The 26,692-nt window shown below is 42.8% G+C and overlaps 1 protein-coding gene across 1 annotated transcript in view; it reads right to left on the reverse strand.

Moving 5' to 3' along the window:
- LOC115203859 (laminin subunit gamma-3) overlaps positions 1-26,692 on the reverse strand; it is a 229,827-nt gene that overhangs the window by 12,829 nt on the left and 190,306 nt on the right. Inside the window, exons 13-20 of the mRNA XM_029768908.1 lie at positions 14,933-15,121; positions 13,659-13,904; positions 10,524-10,677; positions 10,041-10,183; positions 9,610-9,788; positions 6,984-7,164; positions 5,620-5,846; positions 3,368-3,444 (exon numbers count right to left, since the gene is read on the reverse strand). Coding sequence (XP_029624768.1) covers positions 3,368-3,444; positions 5,620-5,846; positions 6,984-7,164; positions 9,610-9,788; positions 10,041-10,183; positions 10,524-10,677; positions 13,659-13,904; positions 14,933-15,121 — 1,396 coding nt within the window. The remainder of the gene's footprint in view (positions 1-3,367; positions 3,445-5,619; positions 5,847-6,983; positions 7,165-9,609; positions 9,789-10,040; positions 10,184-10,523; positions 10,678-13,658; positions 13,905-14,932; positions 15,122-26,692) is intronic.

The raw sequence follows: 26,692 nt of genomic DNA on the forward strand, positions 1-26,692 counted from the left end.
ACTAATTGAGTGTATGTAAACCTCTGACCCACTGGGAATGTGATGAAAGAAATAAAAGCTGAAATAAATAATTCTGGCTAAGGTGCATGTAAACTTCCGACTTCAACTGTACATAGGCGTACCGAGGCCCATTATCAGCAACCATCACTCCTGTGTTCCAATGGCACATTGTGTTAGCTAATCCAAGTTGATCATTTTAAAAGGCTAATTGATCATTAGAAAATCATTTTGCAATTATGCTAAGACTGCTGAAAACTGTAGTGCTGATTACAGAAGCAACAAAACTGGCCATCTTTAGACTACTTGAGTATCTGGAGCATCAGCATTTGTGGGTTTGATTATACGCTCAACATGGCCAGAAACAATGAACTTTCTTCTGAAATTCGTCAGTCTATTCTTGTTCTGAGAAATTAAGGCGAGAAATTACGAGAAATTGCCAAGAAACTGAAGATCTGTATAATGCTGTGTACTATTCCCTTCATAGAACAGCGTAAATTGGCTCTAACCAGAATATAAAGAGGAGTGGGAGGACCCGGTGCACAACTGAGCAAGAGGACAAGTACATTAGAGTGTCTAGTTTGAGAAACAGACGCCTCACAAGTCCTCAACTGGCAGCTTCATAAATAGTACCAGCAAAACACCAGTCTCAACATCAACAGTGAAGAGGCGACTCCGGCATGCTGGCCTTCTAGGCAGAGTTTTCTAATGATCAGTTAGCCTTTTAAAATTATAAACTTGGATTAGCTAACACAACGTACCATTGGAACACAGGAGATGATGATTGTTGATAATGGGCCTCTGAACGCCAAAGTAGATATTCCATTAAAAATCTGCCGTTTCCAGCTACAACAGTCATTTACAATATTAACAATGTCTACGCTGTATTTCTGATCAATTTGATGTTATTTTAAATGGACAAAAAAATTGCTTTTCTTTCAAAAACAAGGACATTTCTAAGTGACCCCAAACTTTTGAACGTTAGTGTATATATACAGTACCAGTCAAAAGTTTGGACAACCCAAATTCATTCAAGGGTTTTTCTTTATTTTTACTATTTTCAACTTTGTAGAATAATAGTGAAGACATAAACACTATGAAATAACACATGGAATCATGTATCAACCCAAAAAGTGTTAAACAAATCAAAATATATATATTTTAGATTCTTCAGAGTAGCCACCCTTTTCCTTGATGACAGCTTTGCACACTCTTGTGTGACGACCCTCCCACTCTGTCTGCTGTATTTTCTCTCTTTGCTCTTGTTCCTTATTAGGATGCCAGTGGGCGGAGTTGGAAGGGTCGTCAGCTAGATGGGAAACACCTGGGCTCGGGTGTGTCCCAGGATAAAGACACCTCTTCCACAGTCATTAAGATAACTCTCTCCACGCAGACACTTTGTTGATTTTGGTTGTGTAGTTTTGTGGTTTTTTGGTTATTTGCTTTGGCACCTTTCAACACAATGCATTATTACATTCAGGTATGCAAAACACTCACTTACACTACTGATTACTGATTACACACACCATTGTTAATTACTTAGTTACTTTATTTAATAAATATATATTTTGATACTCCTTGTCTCCACGTTGTCTCCCTTTTGTTGCGAACTCTGAGACGGTTCGTAACACTTGGCATTCTCTCAACCAGCTTCATCTGGAATTATTTTCCAACAGTCTTGAAGGAGCTCCTACATATGCTGAGCACTTGCTGGATGCGTTTCCTTCCCTCTGCGGTCCAACTCATCCCAAACCATCTCAATTGGGTTGAGGTCAGGTGATTTTGGAGGCAAGGTCATCTGATGCAGCACTCCATCACTTTCCTTCTTGTTCAAATAGCCCTTAGACAGCCTGGATGTGTGTTTGGTCGTTGTCCTGTTGAAAAACAAATGATAGTCCCACTAACTGCAAACCAGATGTGATGGCGTATCGCTGCAGAATGCGGTGGTAGCCATGCTGGTTTAAGTGTGCCTTGAATTCTAAAGAAATCACAGACAGTGTCACCAGCAATGCACCCCAACACCATCACACCACCTCCTTCATGCTTCACGGTAGGAACCACACATGCGGAGATCATCCGTTCACCTAATCTGCGTCTCACAAAGACACGACGGTTGGAACAAAAAATCTCACATTTGGACTCATCAGACCAAAGGACAGATTTCCACCAGTCTACTGTCCATTGCTCGCTTTTATTGGCCCAAGCAAGTCACTTCTTCTTATTGGTGACCTTTAGTATTGGTTTCTTTGCAGCAATTCGACCATGAAGGCCTGATTCATGCAGTCTCCTCTGAACAGTTGATGTTGAGATGTGTCTTTTACTTGAAATCTGTACTTATCCTCTGCAGCAGAGGACACTCTGAGTCTTTCTTTCCTGTGGCGGTCCTCATGAGAGCTAGTTTCATCATCGTGCTTGATGGCTTTTGCGACTGCACTTAAAGAAGCGTTTAAAGTTCTTGAAATGTTCCTTCATGTCCTAAAGTAACGATGGACTGTCGTTTTTCTTTGCTTATTTGAGCTGCTCTTGCCATAATATGGACTTGGTATTTTACCAAATAGGGCTATCTTCTGTATACCACCCCTACCTTGTCACAACACAACTGATTGGCTCAAATGCATTAAGAAGGAAAGAAAGTCCACAAATTAACTTTTAGCAAAGCACACCTGTTAATTGAAATGCATTCCAGGTGACTACATCATGAAGCTGGTAGAGAGAATGCCAGGAGTGTGTAAAGCTCTCATCAAGGCAAATGGTGGCTACTTTGAAGAATCTCAAATATGTTAGACATATTTGTAATTGTTTAACACTTTTTTTGATTACTACATGATTCCATGTGTTATTTCATAGTTTTGATGTCTCCAGTAATATTCTACAATGTAGAAAATAGTACAACAAAATGAAGAAAAACCCTTGAATGAGTAGGTGTCCAAACCTTTGACTGGTACTGTATATATATGGGCCTGACTACCAAACCTGAGTTCAAATAGTATTTTTTATATCAAATACTTTAGCTTGGCTAATCTTGTGCTGCAATGGAACCAATGGAATAGACCCAAATATGCAAACACTGACAGCGCCCATGTGGCACTCCAGGCAATTTTGATGAAACAGCTCAATGTATTTGACAGAAAACCAACAGGTCTGCTGTGCACAAGTCAAATGGATTCCAGGTATTTAGTCGATCTCTCTACTTCCTCTCACTAGACCTAATGTGCATTCATTCAGCATATTCAGAGGCTTTGTACTGTTGTCATTGACAGAGGGTGTCGGTGGCAGGCCAGCCATTGTGTGACTGACAGATGGAAGAGGCAGTGCTTCTATTTGAAGAAGATGACCTTTGTGTGTCATAATTGGCCACTTAGTGACTTACCTTTTCATAAGTATCTCTGATTCGTTCACCGCAGAGTTCCAGCGGTTGGGCACAGGTGTCACCTTGAAAGGAATTACCTTTGGAAAAGCAGAGCAAAGTGGGAAGAACTGAAACGGTGCAGTCTCATAGACAAAAGAAAACTGAGGACAATGTTTATACAGTATGATCTGTATAGGCTGACATCAGTTGTTATTTTAAACCTGAATTGTGACCATGCACAGTTATCTGCTGACCTTAGATGACCAATGTTCAACTCAAAGTAGACTGACTCAGAACTCACTGTTCAATAGTCATTTCAAGAAGACATTCCTGAAGGCTGCAATTACACACATTCACTCACTAATGTATACAGGGGCAATGTTTCTATTTACCCAGCGGCAACGTTTTTCTGTTGTGGCACCAGCAGATAAATGTTGACTATTTTACCTTGTGACATTTATTTTTAGAAAATTCTAATAAAATAGAGATAATTGAATCACAATATATGACACACACACTACTCTTCCTATTTTGGAGTCGTTCTGCTTATTAATGTGGAATGGCATTGCTCTGGCTCCAGGCTTGCCCAAACGACTGGGGAGGTAAGTTAAGTGCACGCAGGAATGAACGCACACACATGCACGCCCGCACACACACAAACGCCAGAAGCACTGCCAAAACAAGCTCTCTCATTTCCCCAGAACCACATAATATGGGCAGCCATATTCATAATAGATTCCAAGCTGACGCTATTGAGCGTGAAGATACGGGGAAAAGCTTGAGCTGTAGCAGAACAAATCATTCATTTCAGCCGAGCGTTAGTCAGAGAAACGGTGTGCTCACTCACTCGATTTTAGAGATATGGAGCTTCAGATTGAGAAATACTGTGCTTTAGGGATCCCTATTGATCAATACATTTTAACCTCTACTGAATAGCCACTAGTAACTCATCAGTTTTTTTTCAAATGAAAAAAATGCCAAAATACTTTAAATGGGTACATAACTGCAGACCTCCCTAAGAGTATATAGTGTGATTACTATATGTTCATGTATGCTACTGCAATGTCAACTTATACTGAATAAAAATATAAACGCAACGTGCAACAATTTATACGATTTTACAGAGTTACAGTTCATATCAGTATAACAGTCAATTGAAATACATTCATTAGGCCCTAATCTATGGATTTCACATGACTGGGAATACAGATATTGTATGTGTAGGGGCATGGATCAGAAAACCAGGCAGTATCTGGTGTGACCACCATTTGCCTCATGCAGCGAGTCACATCTCCTTCTCATAGAGATTATCAGGCTGTTGAGTGTAGCCTTTGGAATGTTGTCCAACTCCTCTTCAACGGCTGTGTGAAGTTGCTGGATGTTGGCGGAAACTGGAACACGCTGTCGTACATGTCGATCTAGAGCATCCCAAACATGCTCAATTGCAGTCAGGTCAAGACCCTGGTGAGGACGACGAGCACGCAGATGTGCTTCCCTAAGACTGTTTCTGACAGTTTGTGTAGAAATTCTTCTGTTGTGCAAACCCACAGTTTCATCAGCTGTATGGGTGGCTAGTCTCAGATGATTCCGCAGGTGAAGAAGCTGGATGTGGAGGTCCTGAGCTGGTGTGGAGACACGTGGTCTGCGGTTGTGAGGATGGTTGGACTGCCAAATTCTCTAAAATGACTGCGGCTGCTTATGGTAGAGAAATTAACATTCAATTCTCTGGCGTCAGCACTGTAGGACATTCCTACAGTCAGCATGCCGATTGCACACTCCCTCAAAACTTGAGACATTTGTGGCATTGTGTTGTGTGACAAAACTACACATTTTAGAGTGGCCTTTTGTTGTCCCCAGCACAAGGTGCACCTGTGGAATGATCATGCTGTTTAATCAGCTTCTAGATATGCCACACCTGTCAGGATTATCTTGGCAAAGGAGAAATGCTCTCAAGCAGTGGTATTTAAAAATGTAGCACACAATTTGAGAGAGTATTGAACACTTCTGGGATCTTTTATTTCAGCTCCTGAAACATGGGACCAACACATTTATAGTTTTGTTCAGCATACATTTATGAATAGTTCAAATGACAAACTCAACAGCAGTCATTGATGAGTCAGAGACAGTGGCTGTGTCCCAAATGGCTCCCTGTTCCCTATATAGTGCACTTTGTTTTGACCAGGGCCCATGTCATTGGTTGAAAGTAGTGCACTATGCAGGGAATAGGGTGCCATTTGGGACAGAGACAGTGTGAGAGTAAATATCCCACTGACCATGTTGTCCAGGTCCAGAGTGGCCTGCATCAGCTGGGTCCGTGCACTTCTAAGCACTGACACAGAGTCAGCAAGGGTCCTGCACAATGTTCTCCACCCTTCCTCCTGCTCTTCCTCCATGCTGGCGCTACAGTTCATAGCTGTGGTAACAGTGTGCAGCTGGGCTGAGAGAGTGTGTGTAGACATCTCCAGGAGAGCAAACTCTTTGACAAAGGCTTCTTTTGCCTCTGCGGGGAATCAAAGAAACAGATGTGAGCAAACTTCAAAATACACAGCATGGATCATTAAACGGATCCTTTGGATTCCATTTCAATATTATTGTTATTTGGGACACAAGGCCTGCCAACCCCTTTGTAGTATGATTTGTAGTGGAACCGTTGCATTTTATCATGGCCTGCATATGGTCAATTTTAAATTCTCAGACTGAACTCACCGCACAGTGAGTCCAGTTGCCTTTGGTTATTGTTGTAGTTTTATTGTTCAGTTGTCTCATAATGTTAACTGCTGTGTGCCTAGCTAATGTGGCATCCTGGGTCTATTTGTGAGAGGAGGGTCATGACCGCATTGTTCGCTCTGTGAGATGATAAACTGTGTCTGTGTGCGTGTGTTTGTCTGTGTGTATACTGTTCTGTCTCGGTGTGTCCACACAGAGTCCCCCTCCTAGCCTAGCGTTATTGGACCACACAGAGCAGAATGTCCCGCCAACGAAGACTAGTGGTGTACCAAAGTAGGGTGGGCAGCGGTTGGACAGCCATAATCCTGATTATAGCTCTAATCATAATGAGCTACAGGGATTAAAGATGTGCTTGCTGCATGTTATACAAATAGGGATTAAGTTGCTCATACACAGCCCTGCCTGCCTTGTTCTGTATTGTTGGGATTCAGCCTCCATTCTGTCCATATCAATGAACCTGTAAGCCTTTTATGGTACTTCCCCCTCTGCTCATAAAATAATGAGAAATTCCATAATTGTGGAGAGATGATTGTTAGGCTGGTTGACTGCTGATTCATGCTGATTCTGTCTCGTTCTATCCCATTATGTTGGGTTACATCTTTAACAATGTCTAGCTGAACAGTCCACAGTGAACAGTCAGCTAGGCATGGACAGTCATTCTGGGTGCAGTTTGGTGTCATCTGCTCTAGGTCTACTTGATCTACAGAATGGGATGGCGTGATGGTATTGTAATCTACAGTGTGAGATGGGCTATATGTCAGGTATAATGGCCAAATGAGAGAACAGTGGTAAACTGCATTGGCAGTGGGATTTCCGATTTCCTGACTGGTTGGATGAAAATAACAAACTGTCACAGAGTTTTCTGATTGATCGTGTGGAATGAGCGAGTGGGTGGGTGCTGATTGTTTACCTTGGATAGCCAGGAAGTCCTCCAGCGCATTGGGCAGGCTGTCCTCCCCCTGATGGCCACGCTCGTGATGCTGGCGCACGTGATACTCGCGCACGTGATGCTGGCGTCCGTAGCCACTCCGGCAGTCGAAGCGTGCCAGGAGCTTCTCCAAATCCTGCAGCCGTGCCTTCAGCTTCCCTGCCTGTATGGGAAAACACCAGAACACCATACAATGGAGGTTTGGTGGGGGAGATTGTCAATGATGAGAATACAAGTACAAATCTGCACTCTGGTATGCTGCTCCCAAAGTGTGTAATGAAAAAAGAACAACTTTTTGATTCCAAACTGGTTCCTAACGAAGATATGGTTTCCTCTCAGATTCAGGACCTGGAAAAGTTTTGTATAGGTGTACGCATTTCACCCTTTTAAAGGCCCAAAACTTGATTTCCTGTGTTTTATATATATTTCCACACTGATGTTGTAATAATACTGTAAAATGTTGAAAATGATGATACTGCCCTTTTAGTGTTAGAGCTGTTTGAAAAAAAAAACGCCTGGAATTTCAGCTTGTTGTGGTGGGGTGACATTGCCAGGCAGTAAATTAGTAATAGACCAACAAGAAAGAGTTCCAAACCTCTCTGCCAATAACAGCTAGTTTTCAGTTGTCCCCTCCCCACTAAGACCACACCCAGACTGTCCGAGCAAAGTTCTTGCTTGAGAAATTGCTCTTTGCTAAGAAGATGTTTGTTTTTCTATTTTGCCATTTTAATTGAAAACACAACTTAATTGTTACCCAGAAGTGATTTGATATTGAAATAAAAATGGCTGCATTGTACCTTTTTAAACATGAGATTGTCAATGAAAGCAGATGATAACATGATCCCACAGTGCCAATAACAAATCACACCCAGACATATTTACAGTGTATTCAATCTCATTCAAAACGCAGAGATAGACAATCCACTCTTAATGTAGATGTTTATCTTAACGTGAAAATGATTGTATATTTGAAAAGCAATACTCTCTGTGCAGTGGGAACCGGGCAAGCTCAAACCTAAGCACAGTTTCATACATTGGTTGTCAATTCTTAAGTGGACCTTGCTTTTACATGAGCTTCCAGGCCTCTATGGTTAAGGCATATTACTGGCTGGGGAACCAAACGTTTTTAGAGCAGGCAATTAGCAGGCTCAACCTGTGTGTGTGTGTCGCTGCTAAACTAGCAGGTGAGGAGGTACAGATGTCCTATCTTAATTTGATCACTCTGTTGTCGCAGAGAATTGTCCTCTGCAGCAGAAAATGCAATTTGTAGTGATTTCGAGGTTTAAAAAGGCTTCAAAAGATTGTAATTTTCACATAAAATTTTTTGTGGATTTGCCCTTACGAAAAAATGCATCAACCCCTATAAACATGTCCTTTAATTATAATCCACATAATAATTCACATGTCCTGTTGCTGCAGGATTATTTGTCTGCTGTGAGAAACTGGTCAAATGAAGATAGTACATCTGTAGGTGGAGAGCGCATTTATAATACCACTTCTCTTTCACTCTCCTTGGTGGAGACTCAACCACATCCACTTTAAAAAAAGCCTGTAATTTGGACACTTCAGCCCACCCGGAGGTAAAATCTGTTATTATATTACGGCAAGAGCAACAATAACTCCACACACAACACAGTATGGTATCTTGCAGTTGTTTTTTTTTTAAACGTACATGAACAAAAGGAACATACTGTATACAGCACAAGAGAGGAAAGGATTTCTCCCCCTTTTTCTATACTGTAGCACTCCCTCTATGGTTACATTCTATCCGCCCCCCCTCCTTTTTTTTCTCCTGTCTTTAGAAGGGAGGAAGGTGTGTAGTAAAGAGCCAGAGGTGAGATATGAGAGCGAGAGATGAAGAGATGCGAGAGAAAGAGACTGCATGGTAGAGTGAAAGAGATGAGAGAAAGAGACTGGTAGGTAGAGGAGAGTCATTTTATGGGCTCTGAGCAGACCGGACCCCGGTGTTCTCTGAATTGCTAACACTCTGGAAATCACAGCAGTCTTTCCCAGGTACACGAATGGTTTGCTAGAGAAAAAACACAAACCACTTTAGTAAGAACAAGCATATGTAGAGAAAGTACCAAACTCTGCTATTGTCTTTGCCTGCAGAGAAAAGCCACTGTATAGTGTTTAGAACATAAGGCTCCCTATATAGTGCAGTGCACTACTTTTCTGGCCAAATGTAGTGCACTATATAGGGAATACAGGGAATACTATACATCACTATATAGGGAATAGGGTTCAATTTTGGACGCACATGGTCTATTTCTGTAGCGGTTTCTGTATCTTCACATTGACTTCAGTCTGACTGTTAACTTACCTTAGTTTTTTAAATAAGGAGGCCAGATGGCCACGATTGTTAGACTACAAAGACATTCTTGGGTAGGAGTTTCAATAACTGACTTTTGTTTTGGAGAAAATTGCACTATGCAGTGGTAATGGGTTAATAACAGCACCTATTACCTATGAAGATTTATCCCACAGACAGGCTGAGAAGCAGACCGGGAGACAGATGGATAGAGATTCTGGCAAAAAAGGAGGCAAACTGAGACAGAGAAGAAGATGGAGAGACTGACAGTGAGACGCCTTACGAATGCACTCTTACCTGCTCCTTGACTAGCCCATAGCAGATGGGGCACTCTTCACACTGGTGCGTGGCTCTGTTGTGGAAGTAGTTGAGCTCACACTGATCACACTTGTACCCCACGAAGCCCTGGCGGCAGGGACAGGTGCCATTTGTGTGGCACTGCATGGAGCTGGAGCCCATAGGGTCGCAGTTACAGGCTGAGAGGGACAGGGGAGGGGGAGTGGACAGGGTACAGGGGGACAGAGGGAGGCAAGGTTGGACAGGGGGCAGGTGACATGCATGTCAGAGAGGGGTGAAACAATGGAAGTATTAGAGATTGCATGCTTGCGTTTTGCATTTTTTACTTATTGTTATCAGAATGACTTGATTTAGCATATATTTTGGCCTGTCTCAGTATTTGACACACAAGGACTTCTAGACCCAATCACAGTATAGGCTACTGTAGCTACCTCTGCAGCCTCGTGAGGAGAAACCAAAGAAGCCCATACGACAGGTGCTGCACAGCCGTCCCTCTAGTCCCGGCTGACACACACACTGCCCTGTGATCGGGTGGCAAGCCGCAGAAGATGAGCCAATGGGGTTACAGTTGCACCTTAGAAACAGTCGATGTAAAAAGTGATTCACGTACAGTAATAATTATTAACGAGACAAAACAGAACTACAGTATAAAGTCAGAAACATATATATTTAAGTCATTTAGCAGACGCTCTTATCCAGAGCGACTTACAGTAGTGAATGCATACATTTCATTTCATGCATTTCTTCTTTTGTACTGGCCCCCCGTGGGAATCGAACCCACAACCCTGGCGTTGCACACACCATGCTGGCGTTGCAAACACCATGCTCTACCAACTGAGCCACAACTGAGCCACAGGGAAGGACTATTCTAAACCCTATAGATTAGTGCAGAATCCCTGGAGAATTCCCTGTACCTCTCACAGCCTACTCCAGGCTGCAGGTTGAAGAAGCCGACTGAACACTGGCCACAGTCTCCCCCGGTCACATGACTAAGGCACTGACAACTTCCGGTCTGGGGGTCACAGTCCTCCAACAACCCAGAAGTCCCTGCAGGACTGCAGTCGCAGGCTGGGTGAAGACACAACCACACGTCAGCCACACATCAACCACGCAACCTCACATCAAATACAGTATCAAAAAGTACAGTGGCCTAAACACACACATACAGTACATGATCAAAACAGAACACAATTCAAACACAGTCTCCAAAAAGTGACATGAATCATATACATCACAGAAAAAGTACACTAATTAAACACAGTATAAAACATGTCTGTGACAAGCCTGACAAAACACTGAAGCTTATCCCTATATCAATGTGGCAGACACTGCTGTGATCGATTATTTTCCACCCTCTATCCATTCACTCGACCTTCAATCCGTTCACTTTATCTTCTAATCTATCCATTCACTCTATTCTTCATTTACATTTTACTCAGAAGTGGCAGAACTGAGTACTCAGGTTGGGGTGTAAGGTTTGAGCATAGCTTGAAGGTATGGAGGGGCAGTTCAACTTGCTGCTCCGTATGCAAGTACCATGATCTTTTAGTGGATATGAGCTTCGACTGGAAGCCAGTGGAGTGTGCAGAGGAGCGGGGTGACATGGGAGAACTTGGGAAGGTTTAACACCAGGCGGGTTGCAGCGTTCTGGATAACTTGCAGGGGAACCCAGCCAACAGCGAGTGACAGTGACTGGATAAGGACCTGAGCCACTCCTTGTGTAAGTTAGGGTTGTACTCTACAGATGTTTATAGAGCATGAACCTGCAGGAGCGAGTCACTGCTTTTATGTTTGCAGAGAACGACAGGGTTTTGTCCAGGGTCATGCCAAGTTTCTTTGTACACTGGGAAGGGGCCACCGTGGAGTTGTCAACAGTGATGGAGAGGTCTTGGAGCGAGCAGGCCTTCCCCGGAAGGAAGAGCAGCACCGCCTTGTCCAGGTTGAGCTTGAGGTGGTGGGCCGACATCCAAGCTAAGATATCTGCCAGGCACGCAGAGATGCGTGTCGCCACCTGGGTGTCAGAAGGGGGAAGGAGAAAAGTAGTTGAGTGTCATGTGCATAGCAATGATAAAAGGGAACATATAAGGATATGACGGAGCCGAGTGACTTGGTGTGTAGATAGAAGAGGAGAGGGACTAGAACCAAGCTCTGGGGGACACCAGTAGTGAGAGTATGTGATGTAGTGACAGATCCTCTCCACGTCACCTGGTAGGAGTGGCCTACCAGGTAGGATGCAATCCAAAAGTGTGCAGAGCCTGAGACGCTCAGCCCTGTGAGGGTTGAGAGGAGGATCTGACAGTTCACAGTGTCAAAGGCAGCAGATAGATCTAGGATGAGAACAGAGGAGAGAATGTTAGCTTTGACAGTGCGGTGAACCTCCGTGACACACAAAAGAGCAGTCTCGGTTGAGTGCCCTGTCTTGAAGCCTGACTGGTTAGGGTCAAGAAGGTCATTCTGAGAGAGATAGCGAGAGAGTTGGTCAGAGACAGCACCCTCAAGTGTTTTGGAAAGAACATAAGGGATACTGGTCTGTAGTTTTTGATGACAGAGAAGTCGAGGAGAGCGATTCAGCGATTCAGGGGAGCGATTCAGGCAGGGGATGCAGCCAGTGGTCAGGGATGAGTTGATGGAAGTGATGAATAGGAGAAGGTCTGGAGAAGGGAGGAGGGGATGGGGTTGAGCGCGCAGGTTGTCGGGCGGCCAGACCTCACTAGTTGCAGGATTTCATCTGGAGAGAGAATACTCTTAGGTTCATAGTCTAGACAGGAATAAAGTACAACAATCCTTCTCTTTGTAGGGTCTGTCTTGTCTGGCCTGTGTGCCTGGCTGTACGTGAGCTGGAACAGTGCAGAGGCAGAGCAGGCCGTCTATCTGTGAGGTGTCTGTGGGGCAGCCATATCTCCCTGAGCCTGAGTGTGTGTGTGTGTGTGTGTGTGTGTGTGTGCGTGTGTGTGTGTGTGTATGTGTGTGTGTAATTCAGTGTTTGCCTGTGTGTGTGTGTGTGTGTGTGTGTGTGTGTGTGTGTGTGTGTGTGTGACTCAGTGAGGGAGACAGCAGAGTGAGACTCAGGGAGACTCATGGGCCTCCCCCTCACCACTCTGTCATATCTGTGTGTATTCCAAATGGCACCTTATTCTTCTATATAGTGCACTATGTAGGGAATAGGGTGCCATTTATGATGCAAACTCTGCTCAGCCCTGGGGTTATAGATGGAACAGCTCAGGTACTTCTGGGGGACAAAGACATTATATACATCTCTCTCTCTCTCTCTCTCTCTCTCTCTCTCTCTCTTTCTCTGTGTCTCTATTCCTATCACTGCCTCTATCTCTCTCCATCTCTGTGTCTCTATTTCTCTCTGTCGTCTCTTGCACTCTTTAGCTTTCTCTTTATATCGTTTTTGCTCTCATACATCTGCAGGATTCAAATCCTCCAAGGCTCTTCATGTATATCAGTAGAAAAAAAGTGTATTTAAAGTTGAAACTTTTCTCTTTCTATTCATACATTATAATGGAGACAAAGTACTGTAGTTGGAATGTCAGTTTGTCAGGGCAGACTGCTCTCCGCTTCTTTCTCTGAACCACGTTCAGCTGACACAATTTCCTTATAGGTCTATGACTTCTATTCATTCAGAGAGAGAGAGCCTGTAAAGAAAATGTTCTCTCACTTTACAACAACTGTGGAGTTCCTAACGGTCCTTTTAACCACAACTCTCAAGCTCTAACTTTTACTAAGAATTATTTTACTGAGAATTCCATTCATCTGCTATCAAGAATCTTTAGAATGTGAGAATTGCTGAAGTCAAGTCAGTAGTACAGGAAATAACTTGTTAAACCCTCAAGAAAAGCTCACTATAAATCCACACATAAAAGGCACATATACACAGACACACAAACACACATTGATGCACACGAACAAATGTTATAACACATTGAAATACATTCATTGTCAATACATTCTACATTTTTTATTTTGTATTTCTCCTTAATTAAAAAAACCTATGTCACAGTAACCCAACCCTATATACGTCCTTCCCAAGTTCACACACTCACGTTTGCACTTCCCGGCCATCGTCCGGTCCATGGCATCTCCATAGTAACCGCGTTGACAACGTTGACAGTGGTCTCCCTCGGTGTGTCCCAGACACTTGAAGCAGCGGCCCGTCATGTGATCACACACGCCCAGCGCGTTGGGGTCCACGTTACCGTTACAGTCGCACCGCTCGCACTGCTGAACCAGCCCAGAACGGCCCAGGGGGTCGCCGTGGAAACCGTCCTCACACAACTCACACCTGGTTCCTGAGGAGAGACGATGTTTGTATTTGTGTGTGGGTGGGGGGGGTTTCGGTGGCCATTTTAATTTCAAACTAAATCAATATTTTCAGACAAACTTCAAATTCAGTTATATGAAATTCTTGTAATGAATAAACGATCCCAACCTGACAAGGGAATATGTTTTAATTCACACTCTGTGCTCTACACATGCTAGGATCAAGATCAATTTTATCAAGACAGCGAGGACAGTTAGCTATCACCAGCAAGGTTTTTATAAAGAAATCAGTCAGCCAATTTGTGGAAATCCGCTCCACTGAGCAAACAATGAACTTCAAGGTTGTGTCCCAAATGGCACCCTATTCCCTACTATATTGGGCAGGGTTGGGCAAACTTTTTTGCTCGAGGGACCCACATCGGAATTTTTAAATACAACGGAGGGCCGCATTTTTTGGTCGGACCGATTGATAATAAAATCAGTTTGTGGGGTCCTCCCGAGTGTGATGCAGTGCCTTAGACCGCTGCGCCAGTGCTTGAGGCGTCACTACAGACCTGGGTTCGATCCCAGGCTGTGTCACAGCTGGCCCGTGACTGGGAGACCCATGAGGAGGCGCACAATTGACCCAGCGTCGTCCGGGTTAGGAGAGGGTTTGGCAAGCCGAGATTTCCTTGTCCCATCGCGCTCTAGCGACTCCTGTGGCGGCTTCCGGGTTAAGCGGGCATTGTGTCAAGAAGCAGTGCTGCTTGGCTGGGTTGTCTTTTGGAGGACGCACGGCTATCGACCTTCGCCTGTCCCGAGTCCATATGGGAGTTGCAGCGATGGGACAAGACAGTAACTACCAATTGGATACCACAAATTATTATTATTATTAAACAAAATGATGTCTCGCGGGCCGGATTGGTTGGGTCAGATAGCCGCGGGCCGTACTTTGCCCCTCCTTGATATAGGGAATAAGGTGACATTTGGGATCCAACCCAGGTTGGGGGAATGGCATGGTTTGTTCCCATTACCAGACATCTAACAGTAATCTAACAGTAACAGTAATTCGTCTCACCCCTCTGTGCTGAAGGGCAGTTGGTACAGACCACGTCCCCAATCTCCATCATTTGAGCACAGCTGGTGCGGTCCGGGCAAGGGCAAGTTCGACAGTCGTTGGTCGTGCCAATCAACGCGTTGCCATAGTAACCATCCAGGCAGCGCTCGCAGGTCGGTCCTGTGGTGAAGTCGGCACACTCACACACACCTGCGTGGGGTAGAGAGAGAAGGAGAGACGGGAGACCGTTACAACTCACTAAAGCGCACACAGGACCATCATACTGAATCTCAGTAGCAGACACAGATGAATGACTCCGAGACATGTGACTGAGACTGGTGGTACTTGTGAGTGGGAAAGCAGCAACTATTCAATACACTTGAAGGTACCCAGCGACCCATCCACCTCCCTCTCTCACCTCACTCACTCCACTTTCATTCTCTCTCTTCTTTTTCACAGGCACAAGCTAGCGTGAACCTGAACGTGTGCACACACGCTCGCGCACGCACGCACGCACACACACAAGCACACACACCAAGGAGGATGGTGTATTGATTTTCTCCTCTGACAGATCCAGGCCACAGTGAGTAGAGTTCCCCTTACCACCAGCAGAGTGCGCTGTGTCTCTGTCTCTAGCCAGCTGTCTGCACCATACACATAGTTCTCCACACAGGCACAGCAGAACGAGAGAACAATAAGAGGAAACAGCCAATACTGAAAGCCAGTCCTCCACCGGAGAGAGAGATAGTGCAGAAATAACTGGTCTAAATTCACTGTAATTGCTTTGGGAAAAATAAGAGCTGGATTCAGACAGAAAGACCTTCAAGGAGCAAACCAATTCACCCCAAGTGAGAGATTACCATATGTATTATGTCCTAAAAACTGACTGTTAAATCCATATGTCTTATAGAGCCTCAGGGAAAACAACTCTGGGCTTTACGCATGTGGCTACAGCTCTTCACATATATAATACATCTGGTTTCCATAGAAATGGATTTTATGAACTTTTGACCACTCATCTAGTTTTTCTCTCTGTTTGCAGGGATAATTAGCCACAGAGCTGTAACTGTTAAATATGCTCATTATGATGGAGAATCATAGTTTGAATAATAAACACTCTCCAAACCCAAACATAAGTAAAAAAAATAACTAGGCCTACAATTCAATATAAACCTAATCAAACGTCACTTCACATATGTTGCAATTATGTGAATAGTTATGTTCACAATTCAAATCATTAAGAGTCTAAGCTGGGGATAACATATGGAATTGTTTTAAGATGGTCAAACCAAGTATCATTTAGCTATTTCATTTGGACCCCTTCAGGTATTAAAAAAATATACAAACAAAATATTTGGTCAAACATTGAATAACCCAGAAAACTGCTAAAAATAGCCCAAATTAACATATGTAGCCTAAGAAACATGGACCATGAAGTCAATAACTTGCTTGTAAGAGATGACATTCATATATCTCTGAAACTCACTTAGATAATACCTTTGATGATACAGTGGTAGCAATACAGGGTTATAACATCTACTGAAAGACAGAAATGCCAACGGATATCTATATTCAGAACCACATTCCTGTAAAGCTTAGAGACGATCTAATGTTAAATACTGTTGATGTAATATGGCTACAGGTTCATCTGCCTCACCTAAAGCCCATTCTTGTGGGAAGCTGCTATAGACCACCAAGTGCTAACAATCAGTATCTGCATAATATGTTTGAAATACTTGATAATGTATGTGATATCACCAGAGAAGTATATTTTCTGAGTGATTTAAATATTGACTGGCTATCATCAAGCTACCCACTCAGGAAGAAACTCCAAACTGTAACCAGTGCTTTTTTTTTTTCATTGGCAAGATAAGCAAACTTAGGGATGACAAATTCTGACACTACACATCCAAGTATATCAGACCAAATTATGAAAGACAAGAATTGTACTTTTGAATTCCGTAAAGTCAGTGTGGAGAGGTGAAAAAAATATTGCTGTCTATCAACAATGACAAGCCACTGGGGTCTGACAATCTGTATGGAAAATTACTGAGGATAATAGAAGACAATATTGTTCCTATTTGCCACATCTTTAATTTAAGCCTACTAGAGAGCGTGTGCCCTCAGTCCTGGAGGAAAGCGAAAGTCATTCCGCTACCCAAGAATAGTAAAGCCCCCTTTACTGGCTCAAATAGACAACCAATCAGCCTGTTACCAACCCTTAGTAAACTTCTGGAAAAACTAGTGTTTGACCAGATACAATGCTATTTCACAGTAAACAAATTGACAACAGAATTTCAGCATGCTTATAGGGAAGGACACTCAACAAGCACAGCACACAAATGACTGATGATTGGCTGAGAGAAATTGATGATAAAATGATTGTGGGGGCTGTCTTGTTAGACTTCAGTGCAGCTTTTGACATTATTGATCATGGTCTGCTGCTGGAAAAACGTATGTGTTATGGCTTTACACCCCCTGCTATAATGTGGATAAAGAGTTACTTGTCTAACAGAACACAGAGGGTGTTCTTTAATGGAAGCAAATATAATCTAGTTAGAATCAGGAATCACCCAAGGGGAGCTGTTAAGGCTCAGTTTTTACTAACGACATGCCACTGACTTTGAGTAAAGCCAGAGTGTCTATGTATGCGGATGACTCAACACTACACACGTCAGCAACTACAGCGACTGAAATGACTGCAACACTCAACAAAGAGCTGCAGTTAGTTTCAGAGTGGTTGGCAAAGAATAAGTTAGCCCTAAATATTTCTAAAACTTAAAGCATTGTATTTGGAACGAAACACTCACTAAACCCTAAACCTCAACTAAATCTTGTAATAAATCATGTGGAAATTGAGCAAATTGAGATTACTAAACTGCTCGGAGTAACCCTAGATTGTAAATTGTCATGGTCAAAACATATTGATGCAGTAGTAGCTAAGATGGGGAGAAGTCTGTCTATAATAAAGCACTGCTCTACCTTCTTAACAGCACTATCAACAAGGCAGGTCCTACGGCCCTAGTTCTTCTGTCCCACCTTGACTACTGTTCAGTCGTGTGGTCATGTGCCACAAAAAAGGACTTAGGAACATTGCAATTGGCTCAGAACAGGGTGGCACAGCTGGCCCTTGGATGTACACAGAGAGCTAATATTAATAATATCCATGTTAATCTCTCCTGGCTGAAAGTGGAGGAGAGATTGACTTCATCGCTACTTTTATTTATGAGAGGTATTAACATGTTGAATGTACCGAGCTGTCTGTCTAAACTACTGGCACAAGGCTCGGACACCCATGCATACCCCACAAGACATGCCACAAGAGGTCTCTTCACAGTCCCCAAGTCCAGAACAGACTATGGGAGGCACACAGTACTACATAGAGCCATGACTATATGGAACTCTATTCCACATCAAGTAACTGACGCAAGCAGTAAAATTAGATTTAAAACCAGATAAAAAACACCTTATGGAACAGCGGGGACTGTGAAGCAACACAAACATTGGCACAGACAGACAGACACACACACACACACACACACACACACACACACACACACACACACACACACACACACACACACACACACACACACACATATGTCAGGATCCATAATAAATACAAATACAAATAGCCCATAGAAACACATTGAATAACAGATTCATGCATGGAAAAACAAAGTCAAAGAATAAGTTTGTTTTAAAGTGCCTGTCCTATTTCTGAGAGATAAAAGAAAGATCAGGATATTATTTATTTTTGGCACTAAACTACTTCCATATATACTTCCATTCATTTTTTTTTACTGGTACCGGGATACCTTCAGACGAGGCTTGTGGGCATCCTAGAGCAAACTGTTCAAATGCTACAGACAGAAGTTGGTAGATCGGTGGTACTGACTTCAGAAGAGTCCCGTGACGCTTGTTGGGGTCATAGAGCAAAACGGAGAACACCATCATGTTTGTGAGAGTCTCATCTTTCCAGAGTGGTCATAGCATTCAGGCGCTACAGAGTTTTCGTGAGAAGACCGATTTTCATTCACCCCTACTCTTACGATAAGTGCCATGGGATCTTTAATGACCTCAGAGAGTCAGGACACCTGTATAACATCCCATCCAAATGACAGCACCTTACACAGGGTAGTGTCCCCAATCACTGCCATGAGAAATTAGGATATATATATATATTTTTTAAACCTGAGGAAAGAGTACCTCCTACTGGCCCTCCAACACCACTTCCAGCAGCATCTGGTCTCCCATCCAGGGACTGACCAGGACCAACCCTGCTTGGCTTCAGAAGCAAGCCAGCAGTGGGATGCAGGTTGGTATTCTGCTGGCACCAGTTAGGACTTGTGCCAGCACCCCCCTGTATATATTGTTATTTTTTACTGCTGCTCTTTAATTACTTGTTACATTTATCTATACCAGGCGGTGTCAGAGGAAGGCCCTAAAAATTGTCAAAGACTCCAGCCACCCTAGTCATAGACTGTTCTCTCTGCTAACACATGGCAAGCGGTACCGCAGCGCGAAGTCTAGGTCCAAGAGGCTTCTGAAAAGCTTCTACCCCCAAGCCATAAGACTCCTGAACATATAGTCAAATGGCTACCCAGACTATTTGCATTGCCCCCCCCCATCTCCACACCACTGCCACTCTCTGTTGTCATCTATGCATAGTCACTTTAATTAATTCTACCTACATGTACATACTACCTCAACTAACCGGTGCCCCTGCACATTGACTCTGTACCGGTTATTCTTTACGGCTACTCTTTAATTACTTGTTACATTTATCTCTTATTCTTATCCGTATTTCTTTAAACTGCACTGTCGGTTAGGGGCTCGTAAGTAAGCATTTCACTGTAAGGTCTACACCTGTTGTATTCGGCGCATGTGACTAATACAATTTGATTTGATTTGATTTGAAGCTAAACAAACATCTCTCCTCAGGGAGAGCACTCCAGTTGCAGTGATCTCACTACAAGACGGGCGGGTAACATAAAATCCATCTCTCACCTTAACACACCCCTAAACAGGCCACTCTAGACCTCACCCCAGCTGCCATGGCAACATATTCAATACCTAACCCACCCTAAGGTTTAGGAGACCCAGCAGTTTAGCAAACCAACTGCACATCAAACCCAGAGCTAAAATCACCTCAAACTACCTTTGGTCCAGACAGCTATACACACTCCAACAGTAAAACCATTTAACATCCATATTCAATAACCTGTTAAATATTTTGAAGGTCCAAATATCAAAGCCCATCTAATACTGTAGTGATAGGAAGCTTCCTTCCTGTTTCAATGAATGGCCAACAGGCCTATCCGTCAGTATGATTAAACAGGACTTTTTAAAGCTATTAACTATATAGCCGATTTTAGTTCAAATCATCAAGTCTATCTTGAGCGAGCAAAGATTATTGCTATTGGGTCAGTGAAGCCGCTTCCTATCTTCCTTTGTTGCTAAGACTAAGTTGTACGTCTCAAATGGGACCCTATTCCCTATATAGTGCACTACCTTTGACCAGGGCCCATAGGGCCATTTTGGACCCAGACACTAAGACAAAGTGCTGCCAACTAACTTCACAGATATGTACCGTATGCAAGAAGCTACATTGATCACATGGCCTTTAAGGAAACCCTAATGAGCCTGTAGTTTAATGAAGTGTGGAGTGCTACGCTAGCTAACAGCATGGTAAAAATAATTACGAGTGCGTCCCAAATGGCACCCTGTTCCCTATGTAGTGCACTATTTCTGACCAGGGCCAAGAGGTAATGCACTGCATTGGGAATAGGGTGCCGTTTGGGACGTAGCCTATTAGTTCTTCACTGAGGTGCCTAATACTAATTCTTGATATTCAAGCATGTAATACCAGTCATTCATAATTGTTCTCCATAAGACAAAGAGTTTGGGTTTATTGCAACGCACTAAGGACTTAGTGTAGTCATACCGATTGTGGGTCCGTGTCTCTGTCAAATGAGCCATGCTAGACTTAATGTTCAGAATGTGCTGACAGACAGTACTGCTTGTGAAGATGAACGAGCACAGTTCAGAGTTACTGAGGCTCTTCCTGCATGGGACTGGACAAGTATTACTATTGCTTTTAGTTCAGTGCTTCTTCTGTAAAGATAACAGTTCTGCTTGGTTACTAACAAATCGCCTCAATCATCATCATCTTCAACATCACCTTCATCTACCCAATCATCATTGCTTCATTACATTAATGTAAAATCAAGGTAAAATTTGTACTGCAGCTGTTTTAAAATCAATTTCACCTCCACTAATTGAATTGAAATAGGAATCTGAATAAATAGAGACTAGTTCCCCCATTCATCAGTCATGGTTGACGTTTCTAGCTAGTCTGTAAGATGGCACTGCTATTATGTGTGTGTTTTTTACACTGATCATAACTTTTTTGTACAGAATGATTGCACCATCATTTCCTATGAGCGAAAACAGCTTCTGGACATCAGAACAGCGATCACTTACCTCGATTTGGACGAAAATGTCTACTTCAACAAGTCGGCAGCTCTGGACCTTCTATTTACTCCAGACCAGTCCCGAATCCCCGGGACTAGAAAGATGAAGCGGCGGTGAAAGAGAGGCAGGCGAGCCGGCATCCTGACGAGACTATGTCGGCGAGCAAATAGACCCTCATTGCCCTCTGTTCTATTGATGAACGTGCAGTCACTGGAGAACAAACTGGATGAACTCCATTCGAGACTATACTATCAACGGGTCCTAAAACTGTAATATCCTATTTTTCTCAGAGTCGTGGCTGAAAAAGTACATGGATAGGAATCTGTATAAATAGAGACTAGTTCCCCCATTCATCAGTCATGGTTGAACACCAAGGTAACCTGCCTAAATGACTATCGGCCCGTAGCACTCACATCTATAGCCATGAGATGCTTTGAAAGGCTGGTCATGGCTCACATCAACACCATCATCCCAGACACCCTGGACGCACTCCAATTTGCATACTGCCCCAACAGATCCACAGATGACGCAATCTCTACAGCACTCCACACAGCCCTCACCAACCTGGACAAAATGAATATCTAAGTAAGAATGCTGTTCATTGACTACAGCTTAACATTCAACACCACAGCCATCCAAGCTCATCACCAAGCTCGGGGCCCTGGGACTGAAGACCTTACTCTACAATTGGAATGGATCCTGGACTTCCTGAAGGGCTGCCACCGGGTGGTGAGGGTAGGCAACAACACATCCGCCATGCTGGTCATCAACACGGTGGCCCTCAGGGTGTGTGCTTAGTCCCCTCCTGTACTCCCTGTTCACCCACAATTGTGTGGCCGCGCACTACTCCAACACCATCAAGATTGCTGACAACATGACGGTGGTAGGACTGATCACCGACGATGATGAGCAGCCTATAGGGAGGTCAGAGACCTGGCAATGTGGTGCCAGGACAAGACGCCAGACACATATTCGTGGGTAATAACCTTCAATCTGGATAACAACACAAAACAAATCATAAGGCTGGAGAAATGTATCGAGGAATATTATGAAAACAAGGAACACCCAAACATGACGGAGAGTAAACAAGGAACGCGACTCCACTACGGACACAGACGATTTATGCTTTTCACCACCGGGAATGGTAAGGGTGGAAACTGATCTGTTAAAATGGATAAATGACTAACTGGGCATACTTGAATTAGTCAGTAAAGATATAAAGGAGTTGAAGATGAGTGACGAAAAGATGCGCCAATGGAGAAAGAAACAAACAAGCTAAAAGGGACAGTCAATTAGATTGAAACGGATGTTAATGAACTTAAGAAGGACAAGATCTTTCTGAGAGATGCCTTACTTGACATTCAGACTAGATCTATGAGAGAACATCTGGTACTTACTGGTATCCATGAAAAAGAACGCGAAGGCTTCGAATCCCACGTGAAGCTGTCAGCAAAATCAAACTCGAACATCTACACCGATTCGGACAGAGAGCACAGAGATATGCACGCCCAATCGTTGCCAAATGTACAATCTTTAAAGATAAAATAATGGTTAAAAGACTGGGTAAAAGACTCGCTGCCACGAAAATAGGCATGAATGATCAGTTCCCGAAGGAAATTGCAGAACGGCGCAAAGTTCTATACCCAATCTTCAAGGAGAATAGATTAAAAGGGAAACATGTAGCTCTCGTAGTTGACAAACTGTATATTGATAACCAAATGTTCCCGAGAAATAAATACTACTCCATGGCTATTCTAAATATGACAAAGTTCCCATAGAGGAGTGGAATAATGGAACACACAATACTAGCGATGGTAGGGATTGTAATAAAAAAATATACTGAAAAGCAAAAAAATACAATTGTTATAGAAATAATCTACAACTACACTATACCATTCTAAATAGGGACTGTTGAAAAATAATTAGTATTAGACTTTCCATTTATAGTATTTTATAAATAAAATAAATCTTCAAATATAAGGAACTGGAACACAAAAGTACTCAATCAACATGATAGAGATAAAACACAGCAAACAGAGGACATAGAAGGCACTGTATGTGGGCATGTGCGGATGTATTGTGATGGAAGGTGGGGTGTGTGTTTTTGTGTTTGGAAAAGTGTGGAGTTAAGTGAAAAAGGAAAATGGTTGCAAATCTCAGAGCCCATTTGTGTTTGTGAGCAAGGGTTGTGAGAGAGCGTTTTCAATTTAATGCAGATATGCATTTAAAAATAAATTATAAATATAGTTTCTTTATTTATTGTCCTATCATGATGGAACAGGCCCCAACCAGTAGCGGACTGGACCCGGGAGAACCAGGAAAATTCCCGATGGGCTGGTCAACCTCGGTGGGCAGCCTGCCTTAGGTATTTTTTTACTACTAATAAAAAAGTGGGCAGAAAGTTGAGCAACACGGGCCAACCCCCCCCCCCCCCTTCCCCCAGTCCCGTTGGTCTATTCCAAACGAACCTCTATGCAATCCTTAGACCCAGCCCCTTTGTCTCGCTCACACATTGACACTGACAGTGACAGCTCGAAAACTAGCTACAATAGAAAATGGAAAATCAGAGTACAAAATGTAAGGGTGGGGCTGAAAAGTTAAGAGACAAAAGAGTCAAAAGTATTCACTGCAAGTAAATGTAAAAAATTGACTGACTTATTCGGTAGTAGTACCAGTGCCACCGACGTTAACATCGAAGTGCTAGACCGGCAAGAGGAAGATGCCGTAACCCGGTTCGTGGGTAAAAGTGTAGACGGAGAGGACAGCGAAGCCAAAGATAGTGTAGCCGAGGCGGTAGATATGTGCCTAAATGTGTTACAAATACAACATGTTAAATCTGAATTTATGAGTGATATGCAAATACTATTGGTCAGCTACTGCTGTGTAAATGTACCAGAAAGAAATAATTGAGGTAAAGACGTACAGTAACTGGGTGTTCAAACCGGCTAGCGGAAAAACTAGGGGAAAAACTCAAATTTGACGCCTGGCAAAGCTCTGAATGCCTAGATTTGAGTATCAGTGATTTACTGTCGTATAATCTTCACTTGATTCTGATTGCTTTTGCCTTGTCGTTCTAAACACTAAATTGCATTAGACATATACAAACGTTAATTAGCAAATTTTATTTCATGTCTATACAGCCATTGGTTGCAAATACGATACATATTGTAAAACCAATCAAGTCCTTTCCCTCTCAAATTCATAATTTGAGCGGGAGAATATGTCTACAGTGATTTGCTAGCTATGATCCTCATCGCCACGGTTCCTACCACTTCGCCTCTTACTAGACAATGCATTGAAACTCATCATCATGCCAACAGTCCGGTGTGAACGGCGAGTAAAGCCACACACAAAAAAAACGTGTTGTGTTGTCATTAATTCACTTGATATGAAATAGTGGGGCTGCTGCTGCGTTTTTGGAGTTTTTCAAAATTGGGCATTTATTAGTTAATACATGTTTTTATTCATATCCAGGTTGATGATAGGACCAGTCCATTTTCAGTGGAAGAGAGCACTGAGGTTGATGACAGGCGTAGTCCAGTTTCAGTGGAAGAGAGCATTGAGGTTGATGACAGGCCCAGTCCAGTTTCAGTGGAAGAGAGCATTGAGGTTGATGACAGGCCCAGTCCAGTTTCAGTGGAAGAGACAATCTTTGGGGTTGATGACAGGCCCAGTCCAGTTTCAGTGGAAGAGAGCATTGAGGTTGATGACAGGCCCAGTCCAGTTTCAGTGGAAGAGACAATCTTTGGGGTTGATGACAGGCCCAGTCCAGTTTCAGTGGAAGAGACAATCTTTGGGGTTGATGACAGGCCCAGTCCAGTTTCAGTGGAAGAGACAATCTTTGGGGTTGATGACAGGCCCAGTCCAGTTTCAGTGGAAGAGACAATCTTTGTGGTTGATGACAGGCCCAGTCCAGTTTCAGTGGAAGAGAGAGTCAGGGAAGGCCAGGATGCCAGACTAACTTTTGATTATTTCAAGATACCCAAGTCAGATGACCTAATAAAAATTTTTTGGTTTCCACCCTATGCAGGAATCAAAAAACTCTGTGGTACAGAGGGTTTTCTGTTTTAAAGACGGCACCAATCGGAAATGGCTGTCATACAATGAAGAAAGCCATGCATTATACTGTTCAATTTGTATGGCATTTGCAAAGCCTATTGACAGCAGTATTTTTATGAGTGGAATGACGGATTGTAAACATGTTCACTAAAGGGTAGAAGAGCATGAGTAGGAGGAGGAAAACACACACTGTACTACGGTACTATACTACTGTACTACTGTACTGTACTATACTGTTTTATACTGTACTACTGTACTGTACTATACTGTTTTATACTGTACTACGGTACTATACTACTGTACTACTCCTGTACTACTGTACTGTACTATACTGTTTTATACTATATATACTACTGTACTATACTGTTTTATACTGTACTATACTACTGTACTATACTGTTTTATACTATATATACTACTGTACTATACTGTTTTATACTGTACTACTGTACTATACTGTTTTATACTGTACTACGGTACTATACTACTGTACTATACTGTTTTATACTATATATACTACTGTACTATACTGTTTTATACTGTACTACTGTACTATACTGTTTTATACTGTACTACGGTACTATACTACTGTACTATACTGTTTTATACTGTACTATACTACTGTACTATACTGTTTTATACTGTACTACAGTGCTATACTAATGTACTATACTGTTTTATACTGTACTACGGTACTATACTGTACTATACTGTACAGTAGCCTAGTGCAGTAGCATAGTAGAGTAGTGTAGTAGTGTATAATAGTATACTACTGTACTACTGTACTATTATAAACTACTGTACTAGGCTAAATTACTCTATTATACTACTGTACTATACTGTACTACTGTATTGTACCATGCTACTGTACTCTATTAATTTATTTTACCTTTATTTAACTAGGCAAGTCAGTTAACAACAAATTCTTTTTTTCAATGAAGGCCTACCAGGGAACAGTGGTTTAACTGCCTTGTTCAGGGGCAGAACGACAGATTTTTACCTTGTCAGCTTGGCGATTCGAGTCCAACGCTCTAACCACAAGGCTACCTGCCGCCCCTTGTACTACTGTACTATACTACTCTACTATATTACTGTACTATACTACTCTACTATACTACTCTACTATGCTAATGTACTATACTAAAGTACTACTGTACTATACTACGCTACTATATTACTGTACTATACTACTCTACTATATTACTGTACTATACTACTCTACTATACTACTCTACTATGCTAATG

Source organism: Salmo trutta, chromosome 12, assembly GCF_901001165.1.
Source record: "Salmo trutta chromosome 12, fSalTru1.1, whole genome shotgun sequence".
Lineage (NCBI taxonomy): Eukaryota > Metazoa > Chordata > Actinopteri > Salmoniformes > Salmonidae > Salmo > Salmo trutta.